At 37.7% G+C, this 13,421-nt stretch overlaps 2 protein-coding genes across 7 annotated transcripts in view; one reads left to right on the forward strand and one right to left on the reverse strand.

The window, feature by feature from the left end:
• LOC137407313 (beta-1,4-N-acetylgalactosaminyltransferase bre-4-like) overlaps nucleotides 1-2,687 on the forward strand; it is a 32,737-nt gene extending 30,050 nt beyond the window's left edge. For all 4 annotated transcript variants that reach the window (XM_068093928.1, XM_068093927.1, XM_068093929.1 and 1 more), the window contains 3 exons: nucleotides 157-347; nucleotides 878-1,105; nucleotides 2,159-2,687. In XM_068093928.1, the coding sequence (XP_067950029.1) occupies nucleotides 157-347; nucleotides 878-1,105; nucleotides 2,159-2,351 (612 nt within the window). In that variant the 3' untranslated portion in view covers nucleotides 2,352-2,687. The remainder of the gene's footprint in view (nucleotides 1-156; nucleotides 348-877; nucleotides 1,106-2,158) is intronic.
• A 144-nt stretch (nucleotides 2,688-2,831) lies between these two features.
• Nucleotides 2,832-13,421, reverse strand: part of LOC137407312 (ATP-dependent RNA helicase DHX58-like) — a 33,388-nt gene continuing 22,798 nt past the window's right edge. For all 3 annotated transcript variants that reach the window (XM_068093924.1, XM_068093925.1, XM_068093923.1), the window contains exons 13-17: nucleotides 7,908-8,075; nucleotides 6,647-6,766; nucleotides 4,216-4,470; nucleotides 3,369-3,467; nucleotides 2,832-3,157 (exon numbers count right to left, since the gene is read on the reverse strand). In XM_068093924.1, the coding sequence (XP_067950025.1) occupies nucleotides 2,976-3,157; nucleotides 3,369-3,467; nucleotides 4,216-4,470; nucleotides 6,647-6,766; nucleotides 7,908-8,075 (824 nt within the window). In that variant the 3' untranslated portion in view covers nucleotides 2,832-2,975. The remainder of the gene's footprint in view (nucleotides 3,158-3,368; nucleotides 3,468-4,215; nucleotides 4,471-6,646; nucleotides 6,767-7,907; nucleotides 8,076-13,421) is intronic.

The following is a 13,421-nucleotide window of genomic DNA, read 5'->3' on the forward strand; positions in this document are numbered from 1 at the left end:
ATTTGATGAAAATTAACTATTAATAGTTAATAGCAATACAAATGCATTTGTATCGCTATTAACTAAACATAAATATGAGGTATTCATGTCCCTCTATGGTGATGCTGGTCGCAATCTTGATTCTTGCTAGAGTAATATTCTTGGTTTGGGCTTTAGGTTGCTAATGAGACGTTTAACAAGGGCATTCTCATGAATTCTGGTTTCGTGGAGGTTGCTAAACTTGATAAATTCGACTGCTTCATCTTCCACGATGTTGACCTGCTTCCTGAAGATGATAGAATCTTTTACACATGTGATCCATCCGGCATAAAACACCTCGCCTATGCCCTCGAGGAATGGAACTACAAGTATGCTTTTAAGGGTTGATTCCTTAGAGTTGATTCCTTAGCATTGATTCTTGTCTTTATTGAGCTCTAGTACAGATTAGTAGCCGCTAGTTTACCTACGCCTTGCTATTAACATAAACTGTAAGCTCGCATATATCTCGTGGGGTGAATGTACTTATCTGTAATCAGTCTGTCAATAAAATGCATGTTCAGAGAAATTAATAACCGACATAAACAACTTTTAACTTTTGTTCATTTTCATCAGCGGATAACTCTAAAAAATTTCCAAAGCATATTCTATAGTCTCTCAACAGCTTTTAAGTTGATATATGTTGAGTATTTGTTCGTGTTGGTTAGAATACCGATAAATGTATCACACGATAATATAAAATATCATCTCTGTAGCACAACTTATACTAGTAATAGTTTGTATATCGAATCAACCTTTAAACTCTTGTGTCATTGTTTGTGATAAAGTAAGTTTTGTCTCTGACCCCAGAATGGCATTCTGATATTTGGAGGTTTATTTTATGTCCTTGTACAATTTTTAGGCTGCTGTACCAGTCACTCGTTGGAGGTGTAGTGGCTGTCACCTGGCAGGACTACCTTAGGCTCAACGGGTTCAGCAATCAGTATTTTGGCTGGGGTGGAGAGGATGATGATTTCTATGTGAGAATATCTCAGAACAAGCTTGACATTATCCGCTACCCACTTGCCATTTCTCGCTACACCATGGTGCAGCACCATCGAGACGCAGGCAATAATGTCAACGAGGACAGGTAGGGCAGACGATTTATGGATGCTCTTTTTACAGCGCATGCTGTAGGTAAAACTGGGTAAGACTCGGCTGTGGTTTTGGGCTGAAAATTGAGAGAACAAGCCAATTACAGGACATAACCAAGTAGCGACAGCCAATGAGCTATAGTGAGAGTTGGTATGAGAGTAGCTGGCGTAACAGATCGTAGATCGTTCAATACCTTCCAGCATGCATTATATTGGGTAGGGGAATATCTTAGAAATTGTTATTCAATGTAGTTGGGACATGTATTACAATCTATCTTTCAGTCAATATCTGTTAGATGGTTCACGAGTGCATTTCCATGATAAAATGGAACATTGATTACCTTGAGGTTGAAGGTATTCTCATGATGTAAATGTTGAAGCTCGTGTAAGGATAGCGAATATTAAATATGTAATGGAAACTTTAAATGGCCGAAGAACCCTGGAGAACCACTTGCATGTCTAAGAATAGCTGAGAGCGTAGCACCGATTGGTCGACATCAACAAGCGTACAAGTGAATAAATAAGCATGATACGCGTTTCCATTTGTTATGATCGCACATTATTGGTCCTTTTACTGTAAGTTACAGTAATAGTTGTGCGAGATTGTATTTAATTTACCTATAGCAAATGAGTTGAAGTAATAGTTGTGAGAGATTGTATTTAATTTACCTATAGCAAGTGAGTTGAAGAATTTACAAAGCTCCAACCGGTTAATTCTATGTGTAAATGTTCAATTTCTGAATGTCAAGTCATCATTGTTTTGACAGTTTACTCTACGAGTCAAATTCGCTCAATCAATAAAACTGACGATTGCTCAAATCTGTTAGAGTAGATATAATAGAAGATACAGACTCCATTAGTTTATCTGCACTTTTTTAACTTTAACAGATAAAGTCTAAGTACTTACACTACTTGTAATTTACCAAACAACTTTGATACGTACACGGGTTTTTGCGGCATATACGGATTTTTCATGTTTATCATTACTTACACAGACTTGCCATGCTCTTGCGATATACACACAGACACGCCATGCGTTTCTATTGCAGATACAGACTGTTACGAGAGTCAATAACAACTAACATGCATCAGCGAGATGGACTAAACAATTTGCGCTACACAGTCGAGGGCATACAAAAGCTCCCATTATATACCCAAATTGATATCTCATTTGTAAGTGACGAAGTGCGGAATGCTAAACCCTCGACTATTAAATTCCCGTATCTGAAAGACTCTACATGAATGGCTCTAATTGAGATGTAGATGTCTGATTATCGCTGCGTCTCCTCCCTAACTGCTCAAGTAGTTTCATCTGCATTGTGGTACGTCTTTTGAGTGGCTGCTATACCAATGAGAATATAACAAAGGACTCAGTGTCATCTTTTTGTTTGTACTCTGATACAGTAGAATGGATCTATTTGCATGACTGTTGCTACTTTCTTGCTACGTTGACTAGGCCTGTTTTTTCTCGTTAACCCATGAAGGATGTACTATATTTTATTATACATTGTTTGCCAGATAGTTAAAACATTTCTAAGAAAATATCATTTGTTATCTAATTAAGTTCCTTACGATCTAGCAAGTTTTTATTTCTTTTTAAGTTCATCAAGAAACTTGACTTCAGCACAGTTACTCTAACAAAACATGCAATGCACTCATAAATAAGCATAACTTAACCCACACAGGAATAAAATGTGAAAAGTAATAGCAGTGATTTGAAAGTTTGCTAACATGTCAAATCATTTTCGCTTTCAAAAATTCTCTGCTTAGTGAAAATACCTTGTTCAACTATGCATACTAAGCCTCAGCTACTATCATCATTGCAACGAACACGTGTTTTTTCACCCTTGCGTTGAGAATGAGATTTTACGCCTCAACAGCTTCTTGGAGTAGCTCCTCTGGAAAGCACATTTCCGGGCCTATCTCAGCCATCTCTTCCAAATCTATTGCCCGGATCTCAACACGATATTTGTCATACAGATCCTTGTACTTCTTCAATGGATTGTTGTTGACTGTGATATGCTTAATAGCCCACATTCCAAAATGTCCTGCAACATTTGCATCAAGTCTCAGTGGAGTTGCACCAAGGAGGGTGATATTTTTGCAACATCAGTTATTCTATCACATTGAGCACCTGTGGTTGCTTGATAGGAATAAAAGCAAAGCTCTTCAGGTTCCTTACTAGTACACAAAGTAACAAACCCAAGGAGTAGGTGTCAGTAAAAATCAGCGGTTATTCACTACAAAAATGAGCATTACCTGTATCCATTTTTATAAGATTTCCAACTTTATAGTGACACTCCTCTCCAGTTCGTCTGGTCGTACCCTTGCAGAGGAGTCTTCCATAGGGAACCATGCCTGTGCAATAATCATACTTTCAATGTTTTTGCTAATAAAAACTATGCAAACGGAAGTCACGTGATATATAAATACTGATGAAGATGGTTGCAGTTCACTAGAAGCAGAGTGCTCAATTTTAACAGAGCATTTATATAAAACGTATTAAGAACTGTAAACTTAGAAAACTTTTTACTACTTTAAGTTTCATGGTTATTAACTTATTACCATTCATCAGGTGAAACTGAAAAAAAAGAGATATATATAGAAGCTTATGGAAGTAGAGCCAGTCTGGCAGCAGGTGGACTAGAACATATGATTCATGAATTTAAGCCATTTTTAGAGCTGGTTGGCTAAGCTATTGACTCCCAGATCTGCAAATACTGGCTATATTGGCGACGGTATCTGACCTCCATTCCCATGCAAGTAGTAAATGCAGATTACCCAAAAGTTTCGATGTAAAGGGTGTTGTCAAATATCGTATGCAGGGTAGACTTTACACAGAAGACGCACATGCAAGATATTAGCATCTATTTGCTAACAGTTACCCTCTAGCATGAAGCTTCTTTTAGAATGAAGCCTCAATAACCGTGGTGCTTGATGATGCCGAAGTACTACCACTACATCTACTGCATTATGAATTATTCATGTACATGGATATAGTTTTGATATGATTAAAATCAATAAACATGTACATCTACTATAGGTTTGTCTTCAAGTCATGCCAAAAGTCAAGCAGGGTATCGGACATGTCAAGACATGTTCTTACCATCCATTGGTTTCATAAAGGTGGGATCCGGAAAAGGTCGCACTCTCTCATGTAATTTCTCATCCATGATGAGAAAATGATTCTGTCCATACTTGCGCACGTCATTCATGTCCCCAAGAGGATTGCCACACGACTTGCAGGCTACCTTCGCCACATGCGTAACATTCGAATGCTTTTTTTCTGCTGCCCTTTTCTTAGGCGTTAGTAATCTGAGTTGCTCAGCTACTCTTTGTTGAAAGTTCTCCCTCGGCATCACTGCAACACGGCATCATGTAAAAATGGAGGGTTACTAATAAGCTAAGGGTCATGATGACCAGATTGATCAAGTGGCGTATTGACTTGTTGTGAGCCCAGAATAGTACTCTATGGAATTTTATAACCACATGAAAAATATCACATAATATAGGCAAAAACTACTGGCACCTGTTTATTCACATTGTAAACCTCATATAAACATGCAGTCTAGAAAGGAAACGCCCACAATCCAAGTGAGTAGAGAGATTTCATTTGGGTTTCCGAGTGTTCTTTTCTAATGTGGTCTAACATAAAATCTACAGTATATAAAATTCGAAAAAAGGCAGACAGTAGTAGGTTTATCTCAGATATAAACTTATACAGGGATAAATTTATTGGATCTTCACTGATTGCAAGGGAGCTGAAATGAAGGGTGTGCGAGCGAAGGTCCTTTGAAGAGTCCAGGCTTCTGGCTGCATCAAAAACGACAGCCAATCAAATGTGTGCAACAAACAGCATGAATTTTGGTTATGGCACTATCCTACCAACTACTTGTATGCTTGAGAGTGAGGGCAGCTACATATTGCCCATAATGAAACCTTAATACCTGCAGCTTTGGCCTCCATACCTGCCATTTCCACATCAATACCTGTGACCTCGCTAAATGCTTGTCGCATGACTGTAAATGCCTGCCAAATAGCCATCAATACCTGCCACAAGCCCCTTAATGTCTGACAGGTGGCCCTATATATCTGCCACATGGCCTTTACTGCTTGCCATTTTAATATCAATATCCCCAAATACCTTTTAGTAAACTTTGAATTTATGTTGTGAATCACTGCAGATTAAATCTCATATAGTACCATATTAAATATCAAATAGTACCATATTAAGTCTTCTAGAGCCATATTAAGTCTTGTAGTGCCACATTAAGTCTTCTCGTGCTATATTAAGACTTCTAGTGCCATATTAAGTCTTGCAGTGCCACATTAAGTCTTCTAGTGCTATATTAAGTCTTCTAGCGGTATATTAAGTCTTCTAGTGCTATATTAAATCTTCTAGTGGTATGTTAAGTCTTCTAGTGCTATATTAAATCTTCTAGCGCCACATTAAATCTTTTAGTGCCATATTAAGTCTTCTAGTGCCATATTAAGTCTTCTAGTGTTATATTAAGTCTTCTAGCGCCACATTAAGTCTTCTAGTTCCATATCAAGTCTTCTAGTGCCAAATTAAGTCTTCTAGAGCTATATTAAGTCTTCTAGCGCCACATTAAGTCTTCTAGTGCCATATTAAGTCTTCTAGTGCTATATTAAGTCTTCTAGTGCCATATTAAGTTTTCTAGTGCCATATTAAGTCTTCTAGTGCCATATCAAGTCTTCTAGTGCCATATTAAGTCTTCTAGAGCTATATTAAGTCTTTTAGCGCCACATTAAGTTTTCTAGTGCCATATTAAGTCTTCTAGTGCTATATTAAGTCTTCTAGTGCCATATTAAGTCTTCTAGTGCCATATCAAGTCTTCTAGTGCCATATTAAGTCTTCTAGAGCTATATTAAGTCTTTTAGCGCCACATTAAGTCTTCTAGTGCCATATTAAGTCTTCTAGTGCCATATTAAGTTTTCTAGTGCCATATTAAGTCTTCTAGTGCCATATCAAGTCTTATAGTGCTATATTAAGTCTTCTAGAGCTATATTAAGTCTTCTAGCGCCACATTAAGTCTTCTAGTGCCATATTTGGTCTTTTCGTGCTATATTAAGTCTTCTAGTGCTATATTAAGTCTTCTAGTAGTATATTAAGACTTCTAGTGCGACATTAAGTCTTTTAGTGCCATATTAAGTCTTCTAGTGCTATATTAAGTCTTCTAGTAGTATATCAAGTCTTCTAGTGCCATATTAAGTCTTATAGTGCTATATTAAGTCTTATAGTGTCATATTAAGTCTTATAGTGCTATATTAAGTTTTATAGTGCTATATTAAGTCTTCTAGTGCTATATTAAGTCTTATAGTGCTATATTAAGTCTTCTAGTAGTATATTAAGTCTTCTAGTGCTATATTAAGTCTTATAGTGCTATATTAAGTCTTCTAGTGCTATATTAAGTCTTATAGTGCTATATTAAGTCTTCTAGTGCTATATTAAGTCTTCTAGTGCTATATTAAGTCTTCTAGTGCTATATTAAGTCTTCTAGTGCTAATACAGTTACCCGCAATCTCATCAAGTGCTTTATACATTAGTCTTTCTTTAAAATGGTTTTTCTCTTCTTGTTGCCTGAGATTCTCATCCAACATGGCGATCATAACGCCCTTTTCACGCCGAGCTCGTCCTACAAATATACTTTTGCTCTAAGCCAAATGTTTTTTCCATTGGCAGAAACTCCTTCCTTGCATATACAGTCAAACATGGATAACTCGAACTTCACGGGACCGAGCGAAAGTGTTCGAATTATCAGAGCGTTCAAGTTATCAGAGCACTGTCACAAGTCCATGTATTTATTTATTTATTTATTAGTAGATACATGCACATATACAAACTATAATAGAAATCAAAAGCATAAATGGCTTGTTTCAAATTAAATGCTTCTAATGTAAAGTTTAAAACTTTTTTATCAAAAAGTATAGGAGATTTTTCTATCACTTGAGATTGTTTTGTTGTTTGAGGTGATGTTAATGCCAGGACATTTTTTAGATTAAAATTGGCAAAACTTGATCGTTTTTGAAATGCTCAGAAGAAAAGACATCTTTTTCTTTTGAGCGTTTTAACCGAGATCAACTTTGCCGATTTTTCTTGAAGTTTATACGAAGGTCACCTCACTTTTCCATGCATCCGAAAGGCGATCGCTAAGCGGATGTTTGGTAAAAATCAAAATTTACCAAACCTTTAGAAAAGTCGTTGACAAAATTATTTTGCCGACGGTGGTAATAACGACGCCTATGATTTACAAAAAGTTGAGGTTTACCTCTATGACTTGGAATAATTTTCTAAAGCGATAACAACCGTCTCGGTAGCCGTTGGGCAAAAAACTGTTCGAGTTAACAGAGTTGAGGTCGAGTTATCTATAGCAATTTATTATTATGTGAGAACGGACCAAAGAAACCGTTCGAGTTAACCATGTGTTCGAGCTATTCGTGGGTGAGTTATCCATGTTTGACTGTAATTATCAAACTTCAATATTAGATAGCAATATCAGCAACGCTTGAGTTGAAACCATAAAGTTTACTTTTGTGATAACAACACTTAAGAATGAACACTCTTATAAACGAACACTCTGGAAAACATTATTAAAACAAATTAATATTACATGTACTTATTGTACCGAATGCAAACATTGCAAGAAATTACTATTTCAGTGCAATTCCGTACGCCAGTCCAAAAGTTAATCTTACAAGTTGCTTTCCCAATGAGTAAGACAACTCCTACACAGATTACTTGTATTGTCATGAATACTTTACAGCAAGTTAACTTACCTCTGCTCTGTATTTTAGCAATCATGTCCTTAACATACATGTATCTGATCACCATGTTGCATGCTTGAATGTCTATTCCTTCCTCCAACACCGAAGTAGCGACCAAAATATTGTACTTATGACCTTCAAATCCCTCCATCACGTCATATCGGAGCTGGGGAGTCATACCTGAGTGTTAAAATTTGCTAAGCATTCATCACAATAGGAGGAAATCAAGTGTTTGATAGTTTAAAAATATTTAGAAGTAACTAAACACTGTCTTTGTCAGTACCAGCACTCAATTCCAATTCATTATCAAAAGCTACTAAACACTGTCTTTGTCAGTACTAGCACTCTGCTCCAATTCATTATCAAAAGTAACTAAACACTGTCTTTGTCAGTACCAGCAATCTGTTCCAATTCAGTATCAAAAGTAACTAAACACTGTCTTTGTCAGTACTGGCACTCTGCTCCAATTCATTATCAAAAGTAACTAAACACTGTCTTTGTCAGTACCAGCACTCTGTTCCAATTCAGTATCAAAAGTAGCTAAACACTGTCTTTGTCAGTACCAGCACTCTGCTCCAATTCTGTACCAAAAGTAACTAAACACTGTCTTTGTCAGTACCGGCACTCTGCTCCAATTCAGTATCAAAGGTAACTAAACACTGTCTTTGTCAGTACCAGCACTCTGTTCCAATTCATTATCAAAAGTAACTAAACACTGTCTTTGTCAGTACCAGCACTCTGCTCCAATTCAGTATCAAAAGTAGCTAAACACTGTCTTTGTCAGAACCAGCACTCTGTTCCAATTCAGTATCAAAAGTAGCTAAACACTGTCTTTGTCAGTACCAGCACTCTGTTCCAATTCAGTATCAAAAGTAACTAAACACTGTCTTTGTCAGTACCAGCACTCTGCTCCAATTCTGTATCAAAAGTAACCAAACACTGTCTTTGTCAGTACCAGCACTCTGTTCCAATTCATTATCAAAAGTAACTAAACACTGTCTTTGTCAGTACCGGCACTCTGCTCCATTTCAGTATCAAAAGTAACTAAACACTGTCTTTGTCAGTACCGGCACTCTGCTCCATTTCAGTATCAAAAGTAGCTAAACACTGTCTTTGTCAGTACCAGCACTCTGCTCCATATCATTATCAAAAGTAGCTAAACACTGTCTTTGTCAGTACCGGCACTCTGCTCCATTTCAGTATCAAAAGTAGCTAAACACTGTCTTTGTCAGTACCAGCACTCTGCTCCATATCATTATCAAAAGTAACTAAACACTGTCTTTGTCAGTACCAGCACTCTGCTCCAATTCAGTATCAAAAGTAGCTAAACACTGTCTTTGTCAGTACCAGCACTCTGTTCCAATTCAGTATCAAAAGTAGCTAAACACTGTCTTTGTCAGTACCAGCACTCTGCTCCAATTCAGTATCAAAAGTAACTAAACACTGTCTTTGTCAGTACCAGCACTCTGTTCCAATTCAGTATCAAAAGTAACTAAACACTGTCTTTGTCAGTACCAGCACTCTGTTCCAATTCAGTATCAAAAGTAACTAAACACTGTCTTTGTCAGTACCAGCACTGCTCCAATTCATTATCAAAAGTAACTAAACACTGTCTTTGTCAGTACCAGCACTCTGTTCCAATTCAGTATCAAAAGTAACTAAACACTGTCTTTGTCAGTACCAGCACTCTGTTCCAATTCAGTATCAAAAGTAACTAAACACTGTCTTTGTCAGTACCAGCACTCTGTTCCAATTCAGTATCAAAAGTAACTAAACACTGTCTTTGTCAGTACCAGCACTCTGTTCCAATTCAGTATCAAAAGTAACTAAACACTGTCTTTGTCAGTAACAGCACTCTGCTCCAATTCAGTATCAAAAGTAGCTAAACACTGTCTTTGTCAGTACCAGCACTCTGCTCCAATTCAGTATCAAAAGTAGCTAAACACTGTCTTTGTCAGTACCAGCACTCTGCTCCAATTCAGTATCAAAAGTAGCTAAACACTGTCTTTGTCAGTACCAGCACTCTGCTCCAATTCAGTATCAAAAGTAGCTAAACACTGTCTTTGTCAGTACCAGCACTCTGCTCCAATTCAGTATCAAAAGTAACTAAACACTGTCTTTGTCAGTAACAGCACTCTGCTCCAATTCAGTATCAAAAGTAGCTAAACACTGTCTTTGTCAGTACCAGCACTCTGCTCCAATTCAGTATCAAAAGTAACTAAACACTGTCTTTGTCAGTAACAGCACTCTGCTCCAATTCAGTATCAAAAGTAGCTAAACACTGTCTTTGTCAGTACCAGCACTCTGCTCCAATTCAGTATCAAAAGTAACTAAACACTGTCTTTGTCAGTACCGGCACTCTGCTCCAATTCAGTATCAAAAGTAGCTAAACACTGTCTTTGTCAGTACCAGCACTCTGCTCCAATTCAGTATCAAAAGTAGCTAAACACTGTCTTTGTCAGTACCAGCACTCTGCTCCAATTCAGTATCAAAAGTAACTAAACACTGTCTTTGTCAGTACCAGCACTCTGCTCCAATTCAGTATCAAAAGTAGCTAAACACTGTCTTTGTCAGTACCAGCACTCTGCTCCAATTCAGTATCAAAAGTAGCTAAACACTGTCTTTGTCAGTACCAGCACTCTGCTCCAATTCAGTATCAAAAGTAGCTAAACACTGTCTTTGTCAGTACCAGCACTCTGCTCCAATTCAGTATCAAAAGTAGCTAAACACTGTCTTTGTCAGTACCAGCACTCTGCTCCAATTCAGTATCAAAAGTAGCTAAACACTGTCTTTGTCAGTACCAGCACTCTGTTCCAATTCAGTATCAAAAGTAACTAAACACTGTCTTTGTCAGTAACAGCACTCTGCTCCAATTCAGTATCAAAAGTAGCTAAACACTGTCTTTGTCAGTACCAGCACTCTGCTCCAATTCAGTATCAAAAGTAGCTAAACACTGTCTTTGTCAGTACCAGCACTCTGCTCCAATTCAGTATCAAAAGTAGCTAAACACTGTCTTTGTCAGTACCAGCACTCTGCTCCAATTCAGTATCAAAAGTAGCTAAACACTGTCTTTGTCAGTACCAGCACTCTGTTCCAATTCAGTATCAAAAGTAACTAAACACTGTCTTTGTCAGTACCAGCACTCTGTTCCAATTCAGTATCAAAAGTAGCTAAACACTGTCTTTGTCAGTACCAGCACTCTGTTCCAATTCAGTATCAAAAGTAACTAAACACTGTCTTTGTCAGTAACAGCACTCTGCTCCAATTCAGTATCAAAAGTAGCTAAACACTGTCTTTGTCAGTACCAGCATTCTGCTCCAATTCTGTATCAAAAGTAACTAAACACTGTCTTTGTCAGTACCAGCACTCTGTTCCAATTCAGTATCAAAAGTAGCTAAACACTGTCTTTGTCAGTAACAGCACTCTGCTCCAATTCAGTATCAAAAGTAGCTAAACACTGTCTTTGTCAGTACCAGCACTCTGCTCCAATTCTGTACCAAAAGTAACTAAACACTGTCTTTGTCAGTACCAGCACTCTGCTCCAATTCAGTATCAAAAGTAGCTAAACACTGTCTTTGTCAGTACCAGCATTCTGCTCCAATTCTGTATCAAAAGTAACTAAACACTGTCTTTGTCAGTACCAGCACTCTGTTCCAATTCAGTATCAAAAGTAGCTAAACACTGTCTTTGTCAGTAACAGCACTCTGCTCCATTTCAGTATCAAAAGTAGCTAAACACTGTCTTTGTCAGTACCAGCACTCTGCTCCAATTCAGTATCAAAAGTAGCTAAACACTGTCTTTGTCAGTACCAGCACTCTGCTCCAATTCAGTATCAAAAGTAGCTAAACACTGTCTTTGTCAGTACCAGCATTCTGCTCCAATTCTGTATCAAAAGTAACTAAACACTGTCTTTGTCAGTACCAGCACTCTGTTCCAATTCAGTATCAAAAGTAGCTAAACACTGTCTTTGTCAGTAACAGCACTCTGCTCCATTTCAGTATCAAAAGTAGCTAAACACTGTCTTTGTCAGTACCAGCACTCTGCTCCAATTCATTATCAAAAGTAACTAAACACTGTCTTTGTCAGTACCAGCACTCTGCTCCAATTCATTATCAAAAGTAGCTAAACACTGTCTTTGTCAGTACCAGCACTCTGCTCCAATTCATTATCAAAAGTAGCTAAACACTGTCTTTGTCAGTACCAGCACTCTGCTCAAATTCATTATCAAAAGTAGCTAAACACTGTCTTTGTCAGTACCAGCACTCTGTTCCAATTCAGTATCAAAAGTAATTAAACACTGTCTTTGTCAGTACCAGCACTCTGTTCCAATTCTGTATCAAAAGTAACTAAACACTGTCTTTGTCAGTACCAGCACTCTGCTCCATTTCAGTATCAAAAGTAGCTAAACACTGTCTTTGTCAGTACCAGCACTCTGCTCCAATTCAGTATCAAAGGTAACTAAACACTGTCTTTGTCAGTACCAGCACTCTGTTCCAATTCAGTATCAAAAGTAGCTAAACACTGTCTTTGTCAGTACCAGCACTCTGCTCCAATTCAGTATCAAAAGTAGCTAAACACTGTCTTTGTCAGTACCAGCACTCTGCTCCAATTCAGTATCAAAAGTAGCTAAACACTGTCTTTGTCAGTACCAGCACTCTGCTCCAATTCAGTATCAAAAGTAGCTAAACACTGTCTTTGTCAGTACCAGCACTCTGCTCCAATTCAGTATCAAAAGTAGCTAAACACTGTCTTTGTCAGTACCAGCACTCTGTTCCAATTCAGTATCAAAAGTAACTAAACACTGTCTTTGTCAGTAACAGCACTCTGCTCCAATTCAGTATCAAAAGTAGCTAAACACTGTCTTTGTCAGTACCAGCACTCTGCTCCAATTCAGTATCAAAAGTAGCTAAACACTGTCTTTGTCAGTACCAGCACTCTGCTCCAATTCAGTATCAAAAGTAGCTAAACACTGTCTTTGTCAGTACCAGCACTCTGCTCCAATTCAGTATCAAAAGTAGCTAAACACTGTCTTTGTCAGTACCAGCACTCTGTTCCAATTCAGTATCAAAAGTAACTAAACACTGTCTTTGTCAGTACCAGCACTCTGCTCCAATTCTGTACCAAAAGTAACTAAACACTGTCTTTGTCAGTACCGGCACTCTGCTCCAACTCAGTATCAAAGGTAACTAAACACTGTCTTTGTCAGTACCAGCACTCTGTTCCAATTCATTATCAAAAGTAACTAAACACTGTCTTTGTCAGTATCGGCACTCTGCTCCAATTCAGTATCAAAAGTAGCTAAACACTGTCTTTGTCAGTACCAGCACTCTGTTCCAATTCAGTATCAAAAGTAATTAAACACTGTCTTTGTCAGTACTGGCACTCTGCTCCAATTCAGTATCAAAAGTAGCTAAACACTGTCTTTGTCAGTACCAGCACTCTGCTCCAATTCAGTATCAAAAGTAACTAAACACTGTCTTTGTCAGTACCAGCACTCTGTTCCAATTCAGTATCAAAAGTAGCTAA

This window comes from Watersipora subatra, chromosome 10 (genome assembly GCF_963576615.1).
Source record: "Watersipora subatra chromosome 10, tzWatSuba1.1, whole genome shotgun sequence".
In the NCBI taxonomy this organism is placed as follows: domain Eukaryota; kingdom Metazoa; phylum Bryozoa; class Gymnolaemata; order Cheilostomatida; family Watersiporidae; genus Watersipora; species Watersipora subatra.